Raw genomic sequence first — 27,688 nt, forward strand, 5'->3', positions numbered from 1 at the left:
GGGAGAAAAGTCCTTCTCCCCCCGCCAGCCCTCAGAAGAGGTCCGGGGACAGACTGTCCCCGGACCTGGTCTGAAGGCGGTCTCCCTAGGAACGCATTAATTGATTTTCAATGCATTCCTATGGGAAAACGTGCTTCGCAAGACGAAAAATTCGCAAGAAGAAAAAACTTGCGGAACGAATTAATTTCGTCTTGCGAGGCACCACTGTACGTTGGACTGAAAGACATAGTCTAAAGCCAACGTTCTCGGACAAAGATGCAAAACAAAGCAGGCTTGCATGTTAGTCCACAAACATCATTTTACCAGCCCACATGCCCACATTTATTAGTCATTGACTAGATGTATTTAAAAGGGGATTAGACAAATTCATGATGGAGAGGGCTATCCATGGCTCCAAGCCTTGATGGCTGTGCTTTGCCTCCAGCACTGCTTCTGAATGCCAGTTGGTGGAAATCACAGGAGGGGAGAGTATTCATGTGCTCAAATCCTGCTTGCTGGTTTCCCACATGCATCTGGTTGGCCACTGTGAGAACAGGGTGCTGGACTAGATGAGCCATTGACCAGATCCAGCAGGCTTTTCTTATTTTCTTATAACAACCAACTCTTTCAATTTACATACACCTCCCAGTTCGCCTGGCAGTAGGTGCTTATTAGTCAAAACAGCCAACCAGGTGAGTTGCTCTTCCCAAACCCGAACAAAGCATGAGCACAGGGATACAATTTGCTTTCGCTTGGAAGTTAAGCGAGGGCTTCGTCAAGGAAAGTGATGTGTGAAAAATGTACTTGCGTCAAGTGGTTTCACTTAGAACAAGGCAGCTGCTGCTTACCGTGCCTGTTTGTTTGGGCTAGGATTTCAATTATATGTCAAGGGCATCTAAAGCTTGGACTCTTTCATATTGCAATCAAAATAATAGCTCCCAAAGTGTGGTGAATCCTCTGCATACAAGGAAAGAAAGGCAGAAGAAACCTCTGCTCCCTCTTGCTGGCTGTTGAATAGCGATGGGATGGTAAAACCATTTAGTGGCTGAGCTCCTGATACTGCACACTGTTTCCTTTATCTCATCTGCCGCATATCCTTGTACTCTGTATTATTTAATCCCGAACAAGTAGCACTTCTAGATCAGTACTCACAACTGGTAGACTTTAAAAATGCTGCCTTGCTCTCCATTATAAATAAATCAAAGGGGCTTGCAAGGTCCCAAAATATATAAAACCTAATAAATGTAACAAACCCAAAATATCTGAGGTCAATATTGTATTATAAAACCAAGAGCAGGTTAAAATGATGAGAGTTGTTTGGCAGTGGAACAGTCTACCTACCTCAAGAGGTGTAGTGGGTTTTCTGTCACTGGAGGTATTCAGGCTGAGGCCAAATCGGTCAGAGGTACTGTAGTTGCATCCTGCACAACAGATCCTGTGCCAAGCAGAGGTTGGTCCAGATGACATCAAAGGTTACACTCAGCTCTTTGATTTTATGAAAACAATTCCACATAAAAGCAGGGATGCAAAAACTCCAATCTGCATTGACCCGGCTTAGCATGAATGTGCGAGTGTGCAGGTTTCTGGGGAGGAGATTGTGGCTGCTTTGCTCTTCCTCCAGTCGTGCTGCTGTGAGCTAAGCTATGGTTTGGCTTAGCATGGCCTCTGAACCCAGACTCATGGTTTGTATTGCTCTACCTTTCTGGTTTACAGCTTATGGTTTGTCAGGGACAGGCTAGTGCAAACCATGGCTTAGTTAGCAGCAGCAAGACCAAAGAAGGAACAAAGTGTCCCTGATCTTCTCTTGAGGAGACTGCATGTCTTCCTTACTCACACTGATGTCTTGGTTTGGCTTAGCATTGTGTGAAAAATGAACTATTACCGGGTAAATGCTTGGAGAATGAAAAGCTCTTAAAAGCCCGTCTAAAGCTTTCAGAACAGAGAGCAAACCACATCTCTGGATGGCAGGAGTTCCATTCCCCGTGTGCTGTAGTAAAAATGGTTGCTCTCACTTATGCAGATTAGAATTTCATTAAAAACAAAGGGAGAATTTCCCAATAGAGGAAAGACAGGGCAGTGACCACAAAGATGCAATGCCATGAGAATTCTATTCAGACTAATTAAAAGTTGGTACCTCTTTAATGAGGTATTATATCTTGTGCAAGAAAAGCAGGTACTTGTCAGTGGTCTAACACAATGTTGTTGTTGTTTAGTCATTTAGTTGTGTCCAACTCTTCGTGACCCCCTGGACCAGAGCACGCCAGGCACTCATGTCTTCCACTGCCTCCCTCAGTTTGGTCAAACTCATGCTGGTAGCTTCGAGAACACTATCAAACCGTCTTGTCCTCTGTCATCTCCTTCTCCTTGTGCCCTCCATCTTTCCCAACATCAGGGTCTTTTCCAGGGAGTCTTCTCTGAGGTGGCCAAAGTATTGAAGCCTCAGCTTCAGGATCTGTCCTTCGAGTGACCCCTCAGGGCTGATTTCCTTAAGAATGGACAGGTTTGATCTTCTTGCAATCCATGGGACTCTCAATAGTCTCCTCCAGCACCATCATTCAAAAGCAGGTCTAATACAATACTGTGTGCCAAATCCTAGTATGTTTATTAGTAGAAGGTAATGCAGAAAACTACCATTCTTGGAAAGTGCCAAATGTTGCCAAAATTGTATTTAGTTTTTATACCCCCAAATCTAGAGCAAAACCCTCTTTTAAAACCAACTTACAAATCAACATATAAATTATTTCTTAAAAAGACTTACCTAAAATTAGAGGAGGCTAGAGCTAGATGTTACAAGTTTGAGGGTAGAGTTCGCTCACATCTACTTGAGCTGCTGCACACTGAGCAAGTCTAATGGCAAAGTTGGAAAGTCAGTTACTCCCAGTATAGTAGTGTCAAGGGAAGAACAGAAACTGAATTAAGATCCAAAAGCGAAGAGAGAACAATTAGACAGTAAGGGAATGAATACAAGGGCGAAAGCCTAGAAACGCCAAAAGGGAGGAGTGTCGGGAAAGCAGAGAAGCTGAAGGTTTTGATATTGATGGGTTTTTAAGAGCAATCTTTGAACAGGCACGAACAGCAAGAGAAGAACAAGAGCCTTAGGAACAGCAGGGCAGCCTCTAGCTTATCTCCCCCAGCATTTATACTGGGTGATGCCAGGCCTAGCAGGGTTGCCTCTAACCAGGTTGTCGCAGTCTTCTGTTGCCTGATTATTACCTTGACTGAGTCCTGAAAGACCTCCTCCCTGCCTTGCAGGACCTGACCTGAGAGGGTGGGGCCCTGACTGACTCCAGCTACAAAAGCAGAGGCTGCTGAACAGAATCTTGGACTTGGGTACTGTTTAGAGGGGGTTGTTGCTGTTAATTTTTTGTATTTTTATTTTGGCTATTACGATTTATGTAGACATTGTTAAATTTCGTTGTCTGCTTTCTGATGTTTTGTTTATTGTTGAAGACTACTTTTGGTATATTTGTAGCTATGTAAGTTTTTGTAAGTTGCAAGCTGCCTTGAGCATGGTTTTAATTTTGCACAGGTGGCATACAAATAAAATGATTGATTGATTACTTAAAGAGGGCAATTGTTCCTCCATGCTCCACAGTGACAGCATGTTGGGCCACAAAGCCCAGGTTCGATGCCTACACATTCCTTTTACATTCCATTTACAGCTGAACTAGTCAGATTGGGCAGAACTATAGCTGTATGTCCTTTTGCTTCTGACCTTAGTTGACAATAGGTTTGAAAGGTGTTAATATGAAGAACCTGTCCTAGGTATGCTTAGAACACCAGAATCCATAGAGCTAGTGTCATAAATCTAATAGGAATGAAAATCAAAGCTTAATATTGGGAACTGAAAGTAGAACATACAGTGAAGGAAGTAATTGCTTCAGCAATTGTATATATCGCTTGAGCAATTGTGAGAGAATTATGCCCCAAACCCTGTTTTCTGGCTATTGATAAATAAATACATCATCTGACACGCTTTGTAGTTAGAATGAAGCAAAATTGATCATTCATTGGAAAGAGTGGATACATGCACATACATGGAGTAAACAGAAATGGTATATCTGTCACTCTTGAGTAATAAAATTTGCCTTTTAGGATGATTCAAGCAAACAGATGTATTTAGGGATTGCTTTCCTAATGTATCTCGGGAGTGGGGGTGGGGGTGGGGGAGAAAAGCTGTTTTAATACCAGCTGTACTATCTGGTGTATGTTTTCCCGTGAAAGGAACATGCATCCAAGTGTTGAAAAAAAAAGTCGGAAGAGCTTTCTCGCAAGTGGCATTAGGTACTTAGAGTAACCTCCTATCTCTCAAGTTTATAGCTTACATCTGCCCACGTTGCTTCATCTAGAGAGGCACCTGGGAAAACTCTGTAACCATTGCCTTAGGTTCTGACCCAGAGCTCTTTCACCCATAGCTTCCCCAAGATTCAAGATACCTGGCAATATATAGCAGCTTCCAGGAAATCCCTCGGTAATTAATATACATCCCTAATTACCCAATTCTAAATGGCTGGTGAATAATCCTTTCTTGGGCATGTCAAGGCCTATGCTGTGCACCAGCTATCTTGTTCCAGATGTTATGAAGCAGCATATTGAAGGTTTCAATTGATTTCCCTTATTTTCTTTAGTTCTGTTTTGTTTGCTCCCCCCGCTCCTTATTTCTAGGAAAGCTGTGAAAAAAGGGTACTTTGCTCTTAGGGTCTGCAGCAATTGTGTTTTTCTGTGTATGTGTTGTACAAAAGCAGAGGCTACAATTGTGTAATGGTCTATTGTGGAAGGCCCATTCTCTTGCGATAGGTTGCCCTTTAAAAGGTACTTTGTGTAGCAGGTGGTTTAGGAGATGGTGAGATTCTAAGAAATGGGAGTTGAAGAGATTCAGAGAAGGAGGCTTGAACATTTGAAAGAGGAAAAGAGGGCGGATGAGGCGACAGAGAGAATTAGCAAAAAAAATCATCCAGAGCCTGGGAGAGCAGGAGAAAAATGAAACCACCTAACCTGGTAGCATTTATCCAGCAGCAGCTTCACCATTTGGGAGTCTGAATTTTATTGAGATTCATCCCTCCTTTTTGGATTAAGGTTAAATACTTGCCTTAAATTGTATTTTACCAGAGTTGTTTCCCTTTCTCCCCCCCCCCCCGCCTCAGCTTATTAATTAAATCCAGCTGTTACTTTCCCATTTTAGTGAGTTGACTGCTAGTTTCCTCCTGTATACGTTCTGGAAGTGAAGGGACTGGAAGTGCCGGGTGCTAATTTGGGGCCTTGGCATTATGCCTCTTTACATAGTTTTTAAGCTAAATACCTAGGATCCATAGTTCCCTTGCCCCCAAACAAATTAGTTCCTTGTAGGGAACTTAGGTCATGGCTGTTCATTTGTTTCTACAAATAAATAAGAAATTCTCACTGTCACATTCTGCCTTGAATTACCAGATTCTGAACATGCTGTGAGTGGCTGGAATACTGCCTGGGCAATATGGGGTGCTTCTCCTTTCTCCAGGGTTGGGGATATTTTGTCACTGATTGTTGAATATCTTCCTTCTGCCATTCCTATGTTCTCTCTCTTTCCCCCCATCTCTCTTGCTTCAGATGACAGAATAAAAGTATTCTCTAAACTGAAAGAGATTCCTAATTTAAGGTCCCTTGCCCAGCCTTGTGATAGGGTCTGCATCAGATAAACCGATGATTCTCTGCATATGTCTGCATGCCTTTCCTGTCCCCTGCTTTGGACTGGTGATCAGGGATACAATATTCTTTGGCAGGGCTGCTGCTGCACATTATTGGTTAGCAAAAAGTCTGATTAGCAATGATGGTGCCAGTTGTAGGCTGCCAGCTGTGAAGTAGTCGGGGCTGAAATGCCATGTGGGGTTTCAGCAGCCACTTTTTATGGCTATGGCTGAGAAACAAGGCTCCTTTTCATTTTATATGAGTAACAATCCCCTGGAATATGATCCTGGGATATTAATGCTGTGCATTAAGTATGATTAGGGAACTCTCCTGTCTTCAACAGTCTCTTGAATTGCTGCATATTGTTAGTGTGCCATTAATGTGATTCATCAGCTTTGAAACAGCTTGTCCATTGCAAAGGAATTATGTGAATGTATTAACTTGGTAAAGCTTTTTGAAGTTCTGCTGGCAATAATCAATATGAAGCCATGCCCAAGGCTTTTAAGGCAATTTGGCCATGCTCTTTTCTCTAAGCTGAATTGCTTTTTCCCATGGAAGTATTAGTGAAGAGATAAGAAGTGATAACGTTATTGCATTTAGCGGGTGACAAGAGTGCCAGCTGCACGGCAGTAATGCAATAGCTTAGATGCAAAGTCCTCAACATCAACAGGTGTGTATGTTTCCCCTTCACATGAGGCTTAGAAAGCATGAAAATTCTTCACCACTCGCCTACTATTCACCCATGGAACAATTCCTGAGAAATCATTTGACATCTTTCCCCACCACGGTTGCATTCATATCTTTTTCCTGTTGGTGTCTTGCAGTGCAGTTGTTTCTCCATTTTTTAGGAAATGTTAGCACTTTGGACACAACTGCAGATCAAAGCTTTCAGATGGGAGCACACTACTATTTCTTCGAGTCTTTAAGTGCAGCTTTTGATGTGGCCGGTGACAGCATGCAACCCTGCTTCTTTGTCATCTCCCAGTGCTTCTATCATTGCCTTCCCCACCCTCCATTCAACTTGCCAGTGTAATGGACAAGGTGTGTGTAGCAGGTGGGGAGGGAGGTACAGTAGTACCTCGGGTTAAGAACTTTGCTTCAGGATAAGAACAGAAATCGTGCTCCGGTGGCGTGGCAGCAGCAGGAGGCCCCATTAGCTAAAGTGGTGCTTCAGGTTAAGAACAGTTTCAGGTTAAGAACGGACCTCCGGAACGAATTAAGTTCTTAACCCGAGGTACCACTGTATGCCAGTTTCACAACTGCCTTGTTGGCTTCACAGTGATAGGGCACTCAAATTTCCATTTAAAAACAAGTCCCCTCTTTAGAACAGCAGCAGTCGTGGTGCAATTAATGTAATTTTGTCTTCTCTTTGGTGAATCCCATTTGTTTCTTGTGCTGGCTGGCAGAGGAACAGATTTAAAGAGATTGCAGTGCTGGAAAAGGTTCAGAAAAGGGCAACTGAAATGATTGAGGGGATGCAACATCTCCTGTATGAGGAAACACTATAATATTTGAGACTTCCGGGTTGACGCGATCGGTTAATGGCGGATTCCCTCCGAGCTCCGGAGGGAATCGGCTCCGCTGAAGACGGGTCTTGCCGCGCCGGCGACGCGGGGACCCTTAGAAACCACAGGTGCTGATACCTGTGGACTTGGTGACTCAGTGGGCACCTTAAGCGCCCTCCTCGACAATCGAAGAGCCTTTTTAAAGGCTACGGAGAGGGTACGAGGAGCGGCGTGGTGCTGGGAGTAGATCGCTACTTCAGTGGAGTGAAGCCGCAAGCCATTGCCGGAGAGCGTCAACTTTCTTCCCGAAATTCGGACTGGAAACAAATACCCCGTGAGTAGAAGGAAATTCGGATTCTAAAAAATTTATACCTTTAATTTGGAACGACCGGGGGGGATGTGCTAAAGGGAAGTCCGCACCCCCCCCTACATACAGATAATCTGAAGCAAGGAGTGAAGAACTAAGATCGAAAAAACTTTGTGTCTTTTGAGATTGACAAGATATTCCATGAATTTGAAAGAATAAGTTTTCTTTTTTATGCCGGAGGGAAGAGAGGAATTTGAAATTTTTGTGTACCCCCCCCCCCCGGACCCGGGAGTGTCCCGCATATGAACCTAGCGCAAAAGAACAGGAGTTTGACAGCTGTCAAATGAGCTGTCAAACGGATGGATAAAGATAAGAATTGAATTACTTTATATCTCTCTGGACTAAAGGTGTTACATTTAACTAGAAGTGGTTGGAAACAAAGTAAATAACAAAGTAAAAGACTGTTGGTAAAGAACTTTGAGTAACTGGAACCCCCCTAGGGGGAATCAGTGACATTACAATGGCTGCAGAAGGAAAATTACTGGCAGAAATAGAAAGAGCCTTTTTTCTCGTGGGAACCTTACAAGAGCAGGCTATGGCTATGGACAAACAACTTACGACCTTGATTTCCAAAACAAGCAATCCTGCTGATGGAACAAAGGATGTGACTGTGAAAGATTCTGCAGTTGAATCAGGAAAGATATCTTTGGAGCTGGTGGAAGAGGAGGAAGGAGGGGAAAAAGTACAGACAGAAAATATCAAGCAGAAATCTACGTGGTCAGGAAACAAAGAAGAAGTCTTTTGGATTACAAATTATGGAAAGATGAGAAAGATGAGAAAAGCAAAGGAGGAAGTCTCGGGATATTATGGAACATTGGAAATTAAAAGAGCAAAGAAATACAACTGGGACTTCCTCCTCCTTACTGACTTTTATGACTTTGAATATGGGGGATCTTTGGCAGAATTTTGGCAGCAAGTTTTTTTAATTAGGTTGGGAGTGAGAGAAGATGATGTGACTGTGACAGATATCCCTCGAGACCTGAAGACCAACAAAAAGGACCACCAACAAAATAGTCAGAGAGAGACTGACAGAGACTTGAAGGCCTCTGATGTGAGGAATCCGGGCTAGGAGTTGTATGGGTGGACATTTATTTGGGAAGGGACAGAAACCGGGGCAGGGAGGGAGGGGGAAAGCAGAATCTAAAAAATTTATGACTTTTGTGTTTTGTTATTTTGATTTATATTTTAACATAAAAAAGGAGAAATTTATGGTATAAGAACCTAGGTCGATCTTAGAAAAAGGATCTAATGTATATAAGAGAATGGGACAAATAAAATTTGGCTTAACAAAAAGAATTAAGTTTAAATATAATAAGAATAGGGGAAGGAGAGGGATAAGAACTTGCTGAATTAAATATGGAAATTGGGATGTAGGGGGTGGGTGGGGGGAAGTCAGGGAAAGAGGGTTAGGAAAGTAAGGATATGAAACCTTATATGTGTGTCTTTTGTATTGTTTTGTGTGTGTGTTTATATAGAATGTGAAAATTCAATAAAAAATTTATAAAAAAAAGGAAACACTATAATATTTGGGCTTCTTTAATTTAGAGAGAAGGCAACTGAAATGGGATATGATAGAGGTGTATAAAAATATGCATGGTATATTTTTCCCATGGAAGTATTAGCAAACAGAATGTGGGCAGAGAAAAATCCCCCCCCCCCGTTTTGTAATGCTTAGAACTCAAGGACATCCAGTGAATAATCCATCACCACCACCACCATCATTTATTCAATTTATGTATCACCCTTTATCAAAAGCTCTCAGGGCAGTGTACAACATTAGAAACACATTACAAAACATCAGTGGTAAAAACATAGCAAAATGCATGCTGACAGACAGCCTAACAGTAATAATAATCATAACCGTCCTCTCCCCCACACTTACACAGGACATAGATTATTTAATAGCCATAGGTTATCAACAGTGTTTTTGCCTGGCATCTGAAGACATGTAATAATGGTGCCAGATGAGCCTCTCTGGGGAGAGCATTCCACAATTGGGGAGCCACCACAGAAGAGGCCCATCCTCTTGTTGCCACCCTCTGAACCTCTCGGAGCGGACACATAGAGAAGAGCCTCAGATGACAAGTGCAGAATCCAGGTTGGTTTGTATGGGGAGTGGCAGTCCTTAAGGCATTGAAGTGCTGAGCTATGTTAAGTGCAACACCAGCACTTTGAATTGGGCCCAGAAACTAATTGGCAGCCAGTGCAGTTGTGCCAGGATTTGCACCAGCTGAAGTTTCTGAACTGTCTTCAGAGGCAGCCCCATGTATAATGCATTACAGTAACCCAACCTAGATGTTACCAGAACATAAGCCACAGAAGTTAGGCTATCCCTGTCCAAATAGGGGCGTAGTTGGGCCACCAGTTGAAGCTAACAGAAGGCACTCCGGCCACTGAGGTCACCTCGGCCTCAAGTGACAGTAGTGGATCCAGAAGCACCCCCAAGCTACGTACTTGCTCCTTAAGAGGGAGTGTGACCCCCTCAAGAGCAGGCAATCTTCCACCCATCCAGCCTAGGGAATGATCCATTCACAGCGCCTCAGTCTTATCTGGATTGAGCTTCAGTTTACTGTCTCTCATCCAGTCCATTACCAAGGCAAGACAAACAGTCCAGGCTGTAACTCTGCTGTAGTTTTAGTTCAGATCAGACTCCCACTCTTTCTTTTAATTATGGACAGATTACATTTACATGGGGACTAAGTAATGCACAATTAGCACTGAACAGGACTGGGATTAGTGCAGGCTTCCTCAACCTCGGCCCTCCAGATGTTTTGGGACTACAATTCCCATCATCCTTGACCACTGGTCCTGCTAGCTAGGGCTCATGGGACTTCTGGGCCAAAAACATCTGGAGGGCCGAGGTTGAGGAAGCCTGGATTATTGCTACCGTAGTGTTAAAAAACATCAGCTGTTGCTTGGAAGCACCTCTGCTTGTGCATTCTCCCCTGTCACTTCTGCAACAAGGTTTTGAAGGTTGGAGATGTTGCAAAAGGCTGCACAGCTTATTAACTGTCTGTTGTGGTTTACCAGGTGCTTAAATTTCTAAAGAGGAAAAGTAAAGTCAAGACAAGAATATCAAGCAACTAGGCCTTTATCTTTAGCAATGAAGATGGAGAAGCCTTTAACCTTTATTTGACCATTGCAAAAGTCATTGTTTATCCTAGAATTAGTAGCAACGCCTTTATCCTCTACCCTGATATAGCTACATATCTCCAGTGCTGGCATTGCATCTGAACGGATTCCGGTCCCGATAGCCATTGTATATAATAAGGCTGCTCTAGGTTTCTCACATACATGGTGTGGTCCTGCCTACTTTTTTTTATATCCTGGGAGAAGAAATAAGTCCATGTAGACCAGTAGACTAGCTATGGAAGTACCTTTGTGGCCAGCTGGGGAACACTGAAGAGCAGAGTCCACATGGCTTATAAACTGAAGGTGCCCTATCTTCGTCATATATTAAGGAAAGGAAAGGAAATAACTTGTGATAGTCATTCAAATAACTCTGATGGTCCTCTTCGAATAGGTAGTTTTTGTCTTTGTTAATTGATTTAATTAATTGATCCACACCTGGCGTGGCCTGGCGTGCTCTGGTCCATGGGGTCACAAAGAGTCGGACACGACTAAACAACAACAATTGATTTGGTCACTGCCCTGTAAAGATATGATGATGGCAAGATCTCTGAGCTTTCACAGGCTACAAAGGCATCTGGGCTACAGCTGTCCTGATTACACAACTCAGGTCTGAAATATTGGCCTTGTTCAGTTTCCTTTTCTTAGACAAAAAAATCTGACCTGCTCCTCATTCTGATGGACACAATCATGAAAAAATCATTTGTATAGTAAGTAGTAGGTACGATGAAGCCTGCTGAAATACCCCATTAACATACACAGGTATAGTAAAATTTATCCACCTAGCATCTGCCCAATCAACATCAGCTGTGTGAAATGCAGAGCATAATGTTCACCAACTGGCTACATGACTATTAACCAAGACTTGAAATGCAGCTGTGATATGGCCATGGCTCTCAGTTCTTTGTTGTTTGTCACTTTGAGGCCTCAGAAAGTACTTTGCCTTAAATCTTAATCATGATTTCACAGCTCAAGAGCTTGATGTACAAGATGGTATTAAACCTTGCTGGTAGTTTCCCCCTTTTCTTTTTTAATCCATTATGCGCTTCACATCTCTTTGCATGTGTCATAAATTGATATAAATAACACATGTTATTAATTCAGAAGGAAATTGCCCAAATAAATCAGGCAGCTTGGAACAACATGGAATACTGGTTAAACAATTGGGCATATTTTGTGTCTCTGTACAAGATGTGTTGAGGTGAAATTGGTTTTTCAATTTGTTTCCTCTAATGGATGAAACCCAGTTAAAGCAACCAAACCAAGCTGTATGTAGCATTATCAGCTTCTTATTCAAGCTGATCAAATCCCAAGTTCCTCATAAAAAGAGCACTCCTCAACAATATGTTACAGTATTATACTAAAACAAACCTGCAGTTTGAACTCTATGTATTCCATACTAAATTAGATCATACAAAGATTTACCCATCCAAAAACAAATTTAGATAGCCAAGGGGGCCGTAAACTGATCCATTCAAAGTAAATTGCGATGGTGCATGTTCCCTGGAAGCAAGCAGCATTTACAGTGGTACCTTGGGTTACAAACACCTCGGGTTACAAACACTTCAGGTTACAGATTCCGCTAACCCGGAAGTAGTACCTCGGGTTAAGAACTTTACCTCAGGATGAGGACAGAAATCGCACGGCAGCAGCGGGAGACCCCATTAGCTAAAGCGGTACCTCAGGTTAAGAACGGTTTCAGGTTAAGAATGGACCTCCGGAACAAATTAAGTTTGTAACCAGAGGTACCACTGTACTTGGAAGCTCCACTTGCTTTGGCGGGGGTGGGGGTGGGGGGGAGAGAGAGAGAGAGAAGAGAAAGCAACTTTTAAAGTAGGATCACAAATTTTGCTTTCTTTCCTCCAGTCTTTGAGGAAGACTAGTCAAAGGAAAAGCACATAATGCCTTTGCTTTTGTAGACTTCCACAACTGATTGAGTGGGAGATAATGCATCGATTCTTCCCTCTCCTCTCCTCCCACTTGTCTTTGGGAACCTCAGATTTTCTCAGAGCCTCTTGATTAGAAGTAGGAGGCATTGGGAAAGACTCTGGAATAGTACTATTTATTTTTATTTTATTTTATTTATATACTGCCCTTCATCCAAGAATCACGGGACAGTTTACAACAAAAAGCATTCTCAGAAGTGGACAGTCTTGTGGAGAGAGCACTCAGTGTACAGTGCTTGGTTGTGGAGTTGTATCATCCATAATACTTTACTGGTTTTAAATGCCGCACTAGTGGGGCTTTTCTGTGTGCAGTGTGATTGTAGCTATGCACGCTTGCCAAGTCCAGATCTGCCAAGTCCAAATGCTAGGTAGTATATTCACTTCCATGCATTATCTCTGTGCAATGTAGGCAAAAGCATTATTCATTTTGTAAAAAGAGATCTTACAGTATAAGACTATTTGTGCTGAGGAAATTCTGCCTTGTTCTGCGTAACCAGAAAATTGAATATTTTGCATACGCTTTTGCTTTCAGATTCTTCTGTGTAGGAAATACTGCTGGTTTCATGTACTATGATTAGAAAGTATCTTCTTTTTACTGGCCCTAAAGTGTTATAAATTGAATATCCTTCCCTGTTGAAGGACGGATTTTTAACGTCTTCTCTGTGTAAAGCAACTGTGCAAGTAATATTTAAGGATCTTTTTCTTTACTTTCTTTTAATGCAATAAATGCACATTTCCCCTCGTATGTTGTACATGGTATGGCCAGTTTCCCTGAGAGTAGCACTTTTGTCATGGAGATGTTCTATTTTCTGAGTGTGCAATGTATATCTTGTGTGGGGGACAGGGGAGGGGGGACATGATATTCCTGACCTAGTTCATAAATTAGTATCATGTTTGCTCGATGGACTGTGGTACCAACAGGATATTGTTTGTGATGACATTGTTACCAAATATTTGGTACTTTTTATTTATTATTTATTTGAAGGCCATGTGCAGGGAGGGGCATAGCAGCTTTCTTCTTGTACAACCAAGCTATCGCCTCATTTTTTATTTTTTTTAATGTGTGGGTGAGATACCGCCATGTAGTCACAGAAAATCCTCATATGGATGATTGTATCAGATGTAATATTCTTCATGTTATCAGAGCATCTTTGTTTATTTTGAAGCCTCCAGAAGTCCTCAGTACTTACATTTATATGAAATGTGGGCTTGAAGGCTCCTGGAATGTTAATAAGCAAAATCAGCCATCTCCTATCAGGTCATATAGGCCAGAGGAGCTGATTAGAAGGTTTTTATCAACAAAGTGGATGTCAACAGGGTTGGTATTCTAAAATTAGGAACTGATTACCTGCAGCTGACATGGCCACATGTCATTATTTAAAATCTAGTTTCTTCACATCTGCCTTCACAGTAATATATATTGCCACCCATAGGCTGTTGCTGAGGAGAAGCCTCTTAATGAGCCTAAAAGTATACAGAAGCCTTTATTTGCCTGCACAGACATCCAGAAAAAGGGGGTTCTCTTTTACCCTGGAGACCAAAATGGACAAACAGTTGCTTAAGAGCTGGCCCTGGTGAAAAAGGGGAGGTGAAAGGAGGAAAGTGAAGGTGGGTCTGGAGAAGGGATGGAAGTAATGTTTTGCGGACTCTGCAATCATCCTCTGAGGCCCTTCTTCATGAGAGGTCCAGAGGGTGGCAATATGAGAACAGGCCTTTTCTGCAGTGGCTCCCCTCTTCCCAGGGAGGCTCGCCTGATGCACTTTGCTTAACAACAACAACAACTTTATTTATACCCTACCCATCTGGCTGGGTTTTCCCAGCCACTCTTTAAGCACCAGATATCTTTAGGCACTAGGCAAAAACAGTCCTCTTCTCCAAGACCCTTGGCTAATTAAACACTCTGTGGCCTTTTAAACTGTGGGAGGGTATTGTTTTTGTTGCATTTTTATATTCTAAACTTTCCTGTGATCTTCAGATGAGGGGTGGTATAGAAATTTATTAAATAATAACATAAAAAAGAATTCACTAATTAACATTAAGAATTCACTCATGAACATACAAACAAAATTAAGTGGAAGAATACCTTTGAGTATGGTATTAGCTGTTGGACATCATGTATTGCAAGAGTTGTGCTAAAGGATGCCTATTGGGTGCTGTCCAGTGGAAATTTCTAACATACAAGCCTTACATTTGGGGGAAGGTCCCATTTATTTAAATGGAACTGTCTTTCTAATAAATATGTTAAAATTTATGGTCTAAATATATTTACCTAAATCTATTGAATCCCAGGTATTTTTGCCTGCTGTGAACTGCAGTACCACTTGACAATTTCAGAGCAGATTCCAGATGCATTATGAGCTTCTGCTTTCGATTTCAAAGGTATGTGGATTCCACCCGAATTATTCCCTTGCACCCACTACTGGCAGCTTAGAAATGTGTGTTCTTCTAACCTGTAGTGAGTACAAGGGGATAAATCAGGAACATGCTAGGTCTTCTCCTCTAACAGTTTGGTTGGCTTTGGCTGGTAAAAGGTATTAATTGGAAACCACTAAATATAATAAACATAAAAATAAATGACAGAATATATACTGTATCCAGTTTTTAACATTTTTCTTTTCTCCCATAGATAAGGCCAAAGCTGTGACTCTCTAGCAGATAGCAGTCATGAGATTGATAGTCGATGAGAGAAAGTGACTGTGTGGGGTTCCTCTGCACAGTGCCAGCCAGCTGTTGATCATTTGTAAGCACCGTGGGGTCTTGTGTAGTACCAGAAACTAGGCCTGTAAGTCCTTTTGCCAGCTTTTCACTTGGCAGGAGGAATGAAATGGGAAGAAACCTGTTTCAGAGCTGTTTTGCAAAAAGTCACAAGTGCTCACTTTTGCATTGGGGAGGAGGGGTGCTGAGCTTTATCATTGGTCATCTGCGCACTCTAAAAAAATATATATCTAGAGCATTAAGTAGCAAGCTAGGACACCTATACCTAGCCACCTTTCTAGGCAGAGAACAAAGCAACAGGGAACTTTTAAGAGCTGCTACTGGCTTCATCAAAAGCGGCAGTCTTGATGTTCAGTTCTCCTGTGACTACACTGGGGAGCATGCACGCACAAACTCCAAAGAATCCAGTGTATCTTGTATGACGATTCTGTGAATGTTACAAAACATTTCTGCTGCAATCCCATACCTCCTTACCTGTGAGTAAGCCCCAGTGAACTCAGTGGGTCATGTGTTTGAGTAGGCAAGTCTAGCAATATCAATGGAGTGTTCAGTTCATCATGTGTTGCATGATGGTGGGAGAACTTTAAATCCCCATTTGCGACTTTGTCACAACAGACTTTTAAGTTAGGTCACTGTTACTCATATTTTACAAATGGAATACTGACAACTGGTGGCTTGTTCAAGTCCACTTGGAGAATTCATGACCTGGCATGTATTTGAAACTAGATCTCTACTCCAGAATTCTACCTCCAGGAGCATCTTGGCTCTTAGCATTTGAATGAAAAAGAGTAAGCATTAATTTTGCTTTTAAAATTATTTCTATTTTATTTTTTAATTTACAAAAAATGTTGTGTACAGTTTTAGTATGCATGCAGTATGTATTCTAATTCAAAATAAATGTTGTCTGCTTTTCTAGTAAATTTGAATTATTGATTGAGCTAGATAAGTAGTTTCCAAACTCTCTCCTCCCCCCACCCCCACTATTGGGTCCCTTGAAAATTTCTGTGGGTTGGTGGACCACTTAATGAGGATAAAGAGGAGATGGAACAGCAGAAGGGATTGAGAATACTTAATTTCTATTGGATAAAAAACACCACTCAAAGGGGGGGGGATTAATGTTTATTGGCTGTAAAGAAGCTTCTCTGCTCTGCCAAGATTGGCAGAGAATAATTGTTCTTTTCGATTAGAAGCTAAGAAGAAAAAGATGGAGGGAGAGAGGAGGGCTGTTCTACCTAGAAGTTTGTAAAGCACAATCTAAGAGATTAAAATGGTCTGTTTTGAACAATCTGTTGGAATAGGGTAGTACTGATTCCATCCAGGATTCCCAGTTAGGGCTGGGAGTGGGAGAGGCCACAGCTTGAAATTCTGGAGTGCCGGTGTTGACAATACTGAGCTAGATGGATAAGTGGCTGAATTTGGTATACATCAGTTAACTCCCTGTGTTTAAAATTGGGAAATATTTATGTTTCAACTATGTAGCAAAGACCTGTTCTTTGTTTTTAACATTTTAAAAACTGTGTGGTATTCAAGTTTGGGAGAATCCTGCGTTTACCACAACACTACCAAAAGGTTGTCTTTTAAGAGGTGGCTATATTTGTAGCAGAGATGACTACATCTAGTTTTAGGCGACAGGCCAGAACTTTCATTTTTACCTATGCTTTTGGCCTTTAATTTGAAGTTTTAAAGTGTTTGTGGCATCTTTGGATGAGGCAGAATCTGCTAGACCTCTCATATTTGCATAATGTGGTGTTTCTTCACCTATTGATTGTGTTTATTATCATTGGTTTTAGTATTTCTGTTGTGTTTGTAAATTTAACAACAACAACAATAATAGAAATCAGATAATTATTTTCAGAAAAAGTCAGCAGTGGCAGCTACTGTGTTTGTACATGAGATCAGTAGTCCTGAAAACTGGGAAAATATAAAATATCAGTGAATAAGTACATGGGATGAGCTGGAGGCTGCACAGTGTAACTAGCCATGATCAAAAGCAATTAAGGCAAAGTAAAATAAGGGTTGATTAGCTAGTAGTTGACTAGTAGAAAGATTATTGATGTATTTATATCTCTGGACTGAGAATAACATACCTGATGCTGCAGGGGATTGGACTAGACGACCCTTTGGGTCCTTCCAACTTTACAGTTCTATGATATGATAGGTATCTGCTAGAAGACTACGTAAGGATGCTAGATGAGAAGGCACACAAGGAAGCAGAGGACATGAGCTAGCGCTGTTAGATTCTTGCACTGTCAGTCAACTTATTTTGTCCACAACATTGACATGACACTGTTCTTCTGGTTCCAATCAAGACAGTATAGATTGCATCAGGGAGCAGCTTGGGCCTTACATAGCAACTGCTTCTCTTCTTCTTAGGAAATCCCAGTTCCATATTTGGAGAACCACAGATTTAAATAGAATGAGACGGGATGTGATTGGTATATATTCTCGGTTTAACATATTAAAAATTGATAACACTGATACACGCAGGGATGAATTTTTCCATCTCCAAATACAGAACATTATTATGTTGCTCTTTCTCTGCTCTCCATTTCTCTCCCGTTTTTGTACTTGGTAAGTCACTAAAGCTCCTTTGAACATACTGAGTATTAGATAGGGGATTATAGTGCCCTCTTTTTTAATACCAGGCATGTTTGAGCAAATTCATTTACTGTAGTAGTAGTAGTAGTAGTAATAATAATAATAAAAAACAAAACAAAACCCTGGACAGTGTGAGTAAGTAATGGTGTGACTGAACAGCAGCTTATTCATATTTCTGAGAATCAAATGTTTAAAGTCAAACAGAAAAGGACCTTTTAATCTTTTGGAGCTAACACTGAGTCTTGTGTTAAGTAGCAGTTGCTGAGAAATATTTTGTCGTAGGAATCCCAAGAATTGAAGCTTCTTATCCAAGGAATAATAGCTGAAGAAATAATTATCTCCTCTTCCTGTTTTGCTTTGTGCTAACCAAAAGACTCATTTGTGGAGGCTTGACAACCCGTTTATTCCTCTTTGTTTTATTTTGTTTTGTTTTATTGCGTTTATATCCCTCCTTTCCTCCATGGAGTTCAAGGTGGAGTAGATGGTTCTCTGTGTCATCTCCTGATGATATTCTCACAACCCTGTGAGGTACATTAGGCTAAGAGGCAGTGACCATCTCAGTGTGCTTCATGGCTGAGTCCAGGGACTTGAACTCTGGTCTCCCAGGATTTAGTCCAACACTCTACACTGTCTCTCAGTTTACAGACTTGCTGACAAGTTTCATTCATCATTTTGGAATCAGTGGCCGCTATAATGTATGTTCCGCACTCTGCTACCCTACCCACCCACCTTTCCTACTTTTATTTAAAACCTATTGTGTCACTTTCCGGTCCTGCATGTTATGTGATTTAATTTTTTAAAAAATGTTTTGAAATATTTTTCACACCAAAGTTGTAAAACGAGAGTATATTGTCAGTACATGATACTGAACAAGAACTGCCATCTCATTTGGCACCCTCAGTTTCAATGTGCACAGTTGTACAGTCCTGCTATTTCGGTACATGTGTGTATATATAATTCTTTATTTTTTATTTTACAGAATTGGAAGAACCCAAGGAGTCCCAACTCAAATAAGTGACAGATGGCTTACTAGACTGCCATAGCCAAACTGCGGCACCAGATGCAGCCCAAATTGCCAAGTTGAGGGAGTGCCTGTACATACTGTATGTATGCATACACATACACACACACATATATACAAACACATTTCTGCAAACCCACAGACTGGCAGTTGCATACTTTGGAGAGTTTTTACCATGGATGAAAATTAATTCAAGCACCAGATGGAGCGACCTGACAGCACAAAGACCAAAATCCCATGGAATGCCATCTGCTGCTAGTGGTCAGTTTGCCATACGGTCTGTGGCAAGTGGGGAAAAAACCCTTCCAAGAAGCAGCATAAGAAAAACACCCTCTGCACAGAGCAAATTACACAAATACCTCTATGAAATAAATAAAACAGTCTGAGTGGAGGGGAGATTGATATTGGCATCCCTGAAAGCGGAATAATGCACAAATCTCTGGTGCTTTTCTGCACTGGACTCTGATCGATGCAGTGGGGTTTTCATATGTCCGCCTGTTAAGTTGTGACAAGTAATCGTGTGCTGATGACTGGAAGCAGGCAAGTTTAGGAGCAGTGGGACAGATCTAGGGATTGAGCTTCACAGACTTTATCATCCTGTATTGAGTTTTGCAGCTCAGTTTGCTGCTTTTTCTTCTCCTGATTACTGTTAATGCAGTTCTTATTTGGGTTCCTTGTATCATGGTACAAATATTTGATAATAAATATTACTCAAAGCATTTGGAACACTTTTTAAACGCATTCTACAGCTGCAAATGTGTTAAAATTATGAATCTGCACTCTGGAGAAATATCAATAAGGAAGGAACCTATTGGATGCGCAGAGGAGGCATGATGGGAAACCGTAGAAGGAAAGGGAAGTTGGATTTTCTGTGCGGCTCCCCAGACTATTTCTAATTGGCCTTCTTGAATCCATCAGGATCTGCAAATAATCGCTTACTTGATGTGCTTTCAGCTCTGGCACTTCTTTTAACAAGAAGATGAAAAGCGAGTCCTACAATTCTCTCCTAGTGGAAAAAAGGGAAAAGACAAAGGCATAAAATAAAATAAAAACAGCCCAAACTATTGGAGTTTACATGAGGTGAATGTCTTTGTTTGAGAAGCTTAAAAGGTTCAGAGCGTTTAAGGAACAACAAGAACACAACGACAGCTAAGTGCAAAGGGGTTTTCTTTTCATGCCTGCATGTGGCTGTGAGTTGTGAGGAAGCAGGCAAGGCAGTGTGATAAACAGGGACTCCATTGGAGGTGGTGGGGAAGCCGCCAGCTGCAAAGGAAATGGGGCAGCCTTTGGATTGCAGAGACTGCTGGGTTGAACAGTGAGCAGTTGAGTTCAGAAAGGGCTTTCCCACCTGACTTGGCACATTGGTAACTGCCCAGAACTCGGGTGTTCGGTCTCGCACGGTCTGTGTGCCTTTCCCCCCACCCCTTTATGCAATCTATTTCAGCTTTAGCAGCGGAAATTTCATCTGATGGGGAAGATCTGCCAGAGGGTGGCTTTGAGGAAAGATGAATGTCCGATATTTATGAACGTGTGAAAATCCAACTGAAGGAAATATTTTTAAAGCCTTAAGTTACTTGAAACCCACACATCTGCAAACCTTTGTCTCTGGAATCGCATCATGCTATACTGGAAATCTCAGGCTGTACGATGATTATATCCAATTGAGCAAAAAGACGGCTTGCCGTTTCCTTGAACGCCTCTTCTGCAGTAGCTGTTTCTCCAAAGGATAAGTGTACCCTCACTCCAGTGACTCCAAATCAAAATGAACCTGGTTTTGTTTTGGTTTTTTTAAGCATTACGTTTTCTTAGCCGACTGTCGTCATCTTTTATAGAGAATTTTTTCACTATGCATTTGGTGGATATTTATAAAAACTGACCTTCTCTCTCCTCCCCACTTCGTATTCTGATCTGTCGAAACTCTTGAGCTTATCAATAAAACAGAAGCGTCAGATTTACATTTTCTGCACTAGACATAGTACTTTCTTATGCCAAAAGGGAAATATATAGCAAAGCATGTATGCCGCAGTGGAACATGGGCCTGTTCTCTGTAGTGATTCCAACATCCTCTGCCTCTCTTGGAAAGGCAGGGTTCCTAAAAGTGAGAAGGAGAAGCCTGTATGCCGCAGGCGATATTATGAGGAAGGCTGGCTGGCGATGGGCAATGGCAGAGGAGTTGTGGGTGTCACGTTCACCTCCAGCCATTGTAGAAGAGACCGGAACACTCCGCAACGCATCAACTTCAATTTAAGGGGCCACAACAGTGAGGTGAGTAAATGCCAAGCTCTTAAGTTTCAGTTTAGAAATGTGAACACAGTGGTTTGTTTTGATAAAAGGGCATTTGTGCCAAGTAGATTACAGAAAAGCCTTAGGAAAATAAATGGAATTGCTGCTTGCCATCGCCCCGCCTGCTTCAGTAAATAACTGTGGTGGATTAAAGTTTATTATCGGCAATGCCTTGCTGTAATCTTTATCATTGGTAATGCCTTGCTGTAATGTATGCATTGGTTGTCTTAAAAGAGAAAGCAGACGTAGCCCACATGGTCTCTACCTTCCCCAGATATTGTTGGACCCCAACTCCCTTCAGCCCTGGATAATGTGGCCAATGGTCAGGGACAAAGGGAGCTGGAGTCAAACAACACCTGCAGGGCACTAAATTTGCTATGCCTGGGCTTACCTTTAGAGCAAGACCAAACAGGTTCCAAATAAAAAAGGAAATGTAAGATGCATGCCAAAGTTTGATCAGGAATGGTGCACGGTGAGGCCTGTGCCCTCCCACTGCTATCCTCATGAGCTCTCCCGACACCTGCGCATTGGACAACCTGTTTGCATAAGAATATATAGGGACCAAAGTACACATCATAAAATGTGGGCTGTGTACAGGCATAGGCGCCGACTCCATGGGGCCTGAGGGGGCCCGAGCCCCCTCAAAAATTCGTTTGGGGGGGCTCTGCCCCCCCAATAATTTAAGAAAATTGCACACTTAGAATTTGTCCCGGTGCGCGGACTTTTCCCTCTCTCTTCTTTTGCCCCGCGGATGGATAGGAAGGAAGGGACGAGGCTGCGCGCTCCCCAGCCCAGGCTCCTTGCGACGCTTCAAGCCCCGGCAAGCTGCACCCTCTCGGCGGCGCGCTGCAGGTGCTTCCCCAATCCCGTCCGAGCACTAAGAGCAGGAAGTCGCCCTGCCGGCTCGGAGGAGGCAGCCCAGAAACGGGGCGGGAGAGCAGGACGCCGCCCTGCGCCACCTCGCCTCAGGCGCCGCCTTCTGCGCGCACACTCCCTTGCTGCTAGAAGCCCTGCAGAAAAGGCCGTCGGGTGCAGGAGCGGCGCCTACGCCACGCTTCCCGGAGGGGGCGCGTCGCCCGGCATTGGCGCGCGTTTGGGCGGGCTGCGGAGGGCGCAAGCGCTGCGTGCGCCCCAGGAGGCCGGGAAAGCGGGCGGCTCGCTCCTCCCGCGCGCCCGAAGGGGCTTTTTTGGCGGTTCCCCCGCTGCTACGAAGTCCTAAGCAACGAGAAGGAAAGCGCCTCATGAGCATAGCACTGGAGGGTGAGTCTCAACTTTTCTGGACGAGCACTCAATGTGTTGCAGATATTAAGCATAAGAAACGCTCCTCATTGTCCACACCCATAAAAATATTCATTTTTTTTAAATAAATATTTTATTAAATTTTCAAATACATAATACAAGATCCCTACACCAAAAAGCCAGAACCAAAATACCAAAGAGCCATATAGAAAGAAAGAAATAAAAAAGAAAAAAGAAAAAAGAGAAAAATATAACCAACCATTCAGTACAACTTTTCTTATATAACTGATTGGACTTCCTCACATCTCCTTACCCTGCATTATTTATAATAAGAATGTCAGCAAATTATTACCTTGTTTCATACCTTATTTTGTACTTTTCCAATATTATACTTCTAAATTTAAAACAATTTTTATCAATTGCTCATACCTTAAAATTAAACGTAGTGTTGCCTTAAATTTCGACCTTTTCTTACTTATAACTTAATTTTCTATTTTACAAAGTCTATTTGCTGGAACTGATATTTTCTAAATCGTGCAAATACTTAACATTCATACAACTTATAATGTTTTTGTAGATAGTCCTTAAACTTCTTCCAGTCCTCTTCCATTGTTTCTTCTCCCAAGTCTCGGATTCTGCCAGTCATTTCAGCCAATTCCATATAGTCCATCAATTGCGTCTGCCACTCTTCCAGTGTGGGCAAGTCTTGTTTCTTCCAATACTTTGCAATAAGTATTCTTGCTGCTGTTGTCGCATACATAAAGAAACTTCTGTCCTTTTTTAACACTTTCTGGCCGACAATGCCCAAGAGGAAGGCCTCCGGTTTCTTAACAAAGGTATATTTAAATACCTTTTTTAGTTCATTATAGATCATTTCCCAGAAGGCTTTCACTTTAGGGCATGTCCACCAGAGGTGAAAGAATGTCCCCTCAGCCTCTCTACATTTCCAACATTTATTATCAGACAGGTGATATATTTTTGCGAGCTTGACTGGGGTCATGTACCACCTATATATCATTTTCATAATATTCTCCTTCAAGGCATTACATGCCGTGAATTTTATTCCGGTGGTCCATAACCTTTCCCAGTCCTCAAACATAATGTTATACCCTATATCCTGGGCCCATTTTATCATGGCTGATTTAACAGTCTCATCCTGTGTGTTCCATTTAAGCAGCAAGTTATACATTCTCGACAGTACCTTAGTCTTTGGTTCCAACAGTTCTGTCTCTAATTTCGACTTCTCCACCTGGAATCCTATCTTTTTGTCCAATTTAAAAACCTCTTGAATTTGAGCGTAATGTAACCAATCTTGCACCTTATTCTTTAATTTCTCCAAGCTCTGCAACCTCCATTTATCTCCAATTTTTTCTATTATTTCCCAATATTTCGGCCAACCGGCCTCCATATTGAGTCTCTTTCGGGCCTTAGCCTCCAACCCATAAAAATATTCAAACTTTTACTGGCAGAACTCATTGAAATAAAGCAGAAAACATCAAATGAAACGGGTCCCAAATATTCATACGATGTCCATCATAGGCTTAGCATCTTACAAAATATGTTTTGTTTCTTTTTTCAAAGCCAAAAAGTGTTTCAGGCTTGTCGAGTTTCCCGGAGTGTGGAGTTATAGAGAGTCGAGTTTTCGGGGTTCTAATGTTGATCATATGACTCTAAAATACTTTAAAAAAACTTTAAAACTCACTAATTTTCATCTAAAATTTAGAAAACTTCCCGGGGCAGAACCCCGGTATGGGCCCCCCCAATATTTTTTATAAGTCAGCGCCCCTGTGTACAGGTGTGAAATCCAATGTGTATATGTAAGGAACTACGGCTACAGTGGGCATGCCAGAGGCAGGATGTTTTTGTGTTGCAAACTTCCATAGAAGTTGATTGGAGATGGCATATTGGGAACATCTACAGCAGAATATAGGGTTTTGCTGTCAGCACCATTCTGGTGTGTGAACTTTTAAGATCTGCTAATGTGCTACTCTAGTACTGCTCATCCCCCAGGGCATAAGCACTTCCTTATTTTTATTTTTATTTTCTGGAGGCAAACAAAAGTACTATTGTTGTACCAAGTCTTTTGAGAATGAAGCCTTTGTGCAGTGAAACTCATGTTCCAAGATATGAGGACTGATTCTGCAACTGTTTTGTTTGCTTTTTGATTCTACTGGTTTTGTTTTTGTATTTAATTTATTACTGCCTGGTTGTATTAGTTATATTTTTCTATTCTTATGCTGTAAAAAATCGTATTGGCTATAATTGCAGGAAAATGTGGGCATAGTGTCCCTTAGAATCTGTTTGTAAAATGCAGGTGGAAATTAAATGCTGCTGAATACTTTATAGTATAGTAGAATTATAATGGAAAGCATTCCAATAAAAGCCACTTGTAGAAACCTGCCTCAATCATGCTCCTCTCCAATTCTAGGGAAGACCCTCTGATAACAGATTACATTGAATGCCTGAAACAGAGACCTCTTAAATGACTCATAGAGCCATAAGCAATTGAATATGACAGCCTCCACAGTGCAGCTGTGGTGGTGCTTTTTCTTAAAAAACAAAACAAAACCACTACTGCAAGGTAATTAGATTTAAATAATGGTTAGAGCCTGAAACTGGAAAATGGCTTATTCTTACGAGCAATCCAAAAATCTGTTTAAAAATGGCACACACGTACCAATATAAAAATGTGTGGAATGAAGCATAGTCTTTTGTTGTATTTTGTGAGATAATGCTTCATTCTAAAGCAGACTTATGCTAACCCTAACTTGGTTTAAAAGCTTTTATGAGCTTGATTTAAAGCAAGGTCCAAAATGGCCATAAAAGTACTGTTTTAGATTTTGATCGGGGCAATCTTGATTGATATATAGAAATTTAGCATGGGAGTTTAACATGAGAGACCAGACATCAAATCACAGCTCATCCATGAACACACCTGGTTTGCGCATAGCACTTATACCATACTTTAATCTGATCTCCAGAACCCAGCCCAGCAGCTAAACCATAGTTTCTTAACCACAGACAAACCATGTTCGTAAATCGTTGTTGGTTTATAAAGCTTGATTAACGTTAACTATAGCTTAGTGTTATGTGCAAACCAGGCCACTGGATGGCTTTATCAAGTCCATTATCCCTCAGCTTCCAATTTCCATTTACGAAGTGGAAATAATGATGTATAGAGGAGTGTCTTGTATGTGCAAAGGGTTGTAATGAATTCAGTACAGAAAGATGTCGTAAAAATGACATTCGGTTGATTTCTCTGTCCCATGCTGTTACAGAAGGCCACCCAAAGCTCAGGAGAAGCTTATAGGGGGCTGTTGGGTAGGAGGAACTGGTGGAAATCAGGGGCTGTGCCTTGCATCAGCAGAAGTGCTTCTCCTAGTTCAGCCTTCCCCAACCTGGGGACCTCCAGAGGTTTTGCACTACAACTCCCATCAGCCTCAGACAGCATGGCGGATGATGGCAATGATGGAAACTGTAGCCAAAAGCATCTGGGAGATACGAGGTTGGAGAAAGCTGCCCATACTTCTAAAAATACCGAGAGTGGCGTACAACGTAATCATAAAACCAAATAATATAATTGCATTTTCAATATGTGTATTAGAGGAATTGGCCAAACAGTGGCAGGCAATTTCAACTAATTAAAGAGCAGTCCCCCGTCCCATCCCCCTCGTTGCTGAGATTCTAACAAGTTGTAGCTTTTGCCTGCTCTTCTGTTTAGGGCTGAGATGAATATACAGGGATTCTAGTACAATTCTAAAAGTAGAATTGAGCATTGCTTGGAATGAAAAAGCCATGGGGAATCTAGAGAATAAGACAGAGGGTTGTATCCAATGCTAGCCCTACTCATCATAGGACCATTGAAATTAATGAACATGACTATTTTTGGTCCATTAATAATTAATTAATTAATTAATTAATTAATTGTATACCACCCTTCATCCTGTAGATCTCAGGGCAGTTCACAACATAAAAGTACACTATAAAACCACAAAATACATAATAAAAATAAGAGCAAAAACAAACCAATACTCTCCCCTCCCACAACACGTTTAAAAGGGTAGTGGATGTTAATTAGCCAAAGGCATGGTTGAAGAGGAATGCCTGATGCTTAAAAGTGTATGATGAAGGCAAACCACCCAACTCTGAGTAAAACTTGGTTGGATACAAGCCAGAGAGTACAAGTGAGTTGGAATCATGGTGGTTTGGGAGAGATTGAGTGGGGAGGCAGAATGAAAAGGTTATTGTTTGGATTTGGGATGTATAAGAAAGTAGTGTTAGGGGCTACGCTGGAGAAGAATGCTGAGAGTTACCACCAGAGAGCAAATTACTTGGCTTGGAATTACTTGTAGCTTGGAGAAGAGGTCCTACAATTGGTGTTCGTGTGAAGATTTTTGAAGGATTGGTTTTGCTCACACATATTTTTTTTTAAATAAAAAATATGTTGTTTCTGATTATTTAACAGTGTTTCGTAGAGTTCTGTATGCCTGCCTGAGAATTAAATCTGTCCTACTAAAATGGAGTGTGAGGTTCTGCATATGTCTTCCCAGTGACTCCTTTCTACGTGCAAGTGACTTCATGTTTTTGTGAATTAAACAAAAATTGTTAGCATGTTCAGCAAAATGGAAAACTAATTTGCTTTTAACTTCTGCTCAACTGTTAAAACTGATTTCTGGGAGTGAATCTACACAGGCCGACATTAATTTCTGTGAAGGGTCGGAGAGTACCAAGAAGGCCTTTTGGCCAGGGAGATGCAAACTACCTACCTGCTTGCTTTTGTGAGAGATCCTTCAACATGAGAACAAATCTGACCATATCTTGGAACATTTTACAAAACCTGAATTATACAATCTACCAGTTATCCCAGGGGAGAAGTACTGAGGATGAAGGCTGCATTTCTGAACCGTAATAGCTAGAAAACAATTCCACCTTGATTAAAGTGACTTGTCTAAAGATGAAATCTAATAGTTTAAATGGTTAAGAACCCAATTAAACACCAGAAACAGTTTGCAGTGTAATTGATCACAGTCCTCTGAATAATTGACAGTCGGTACAATAGCTGTTTTGTTCTAGGACAGGGAGCAAATTATATAGGCCCTTGTCCTTGTACTAATAACAAATAAGCTCTTGGTTAATCTCTCAGAGTGTAATTGTTTCATGAGAGCAGTACGAAGAACAGGTTTGTCTTGAGTCTTCCTGTTTTACCACCTTAGAACTGACAACTATTTTTCTCCTGGTGAATGAA

At 41.6% G+C, this 27,688-nt stretch overlaps 1 protein-coding gene across 5 annotated transcripts in view; it reads left to right on the plus strand.

Annotated features, from left to right (window-relative positions):
- Window positions 1-27,688, plus strand: part of TULP4 (TUB like protein 4) — a 110,312-nt gene that overhangs the window by 14,446 nt on the left and 68,178 nt on the right. For 3 of the 5 annotated variants that reach the window (XR_014154459.1, XM_081854296.1, XM_081854298.1), the window contains exon 2: window positions 18,880-21,186. Coding sequence is in view for 4 of the 5 variants with exons in the window: in XM_081854296.1 (XP_081710422.1) it covers window positions 20,935-21,186 (252 nt within the window). In the remaining variant the exon portion in view is untranslated. Of the gene's footprint in view, window positions 1-14,876; window positions 14,967-15,308; window positions 15,328-18,879; window positions 21,187-27,688 lie in introns of those variants that run through there. The other 2 variants (XM_081854297.1, XM_081854299.1) reach the window with 2 other exon arrangements.

The sequence above is a fragment of the Podarcis erhardii genome, assembly GCF_964252035.2.
Source record: "Podarcis erhardii genome assembly, chromosome: 3".
Classification (NCBI taxonomy): Eukaryota; Metazoa; Chordata; class Lepidosauria; order Squamata; family Lacertidae; genus Podarcis; species Podarcis erhardii.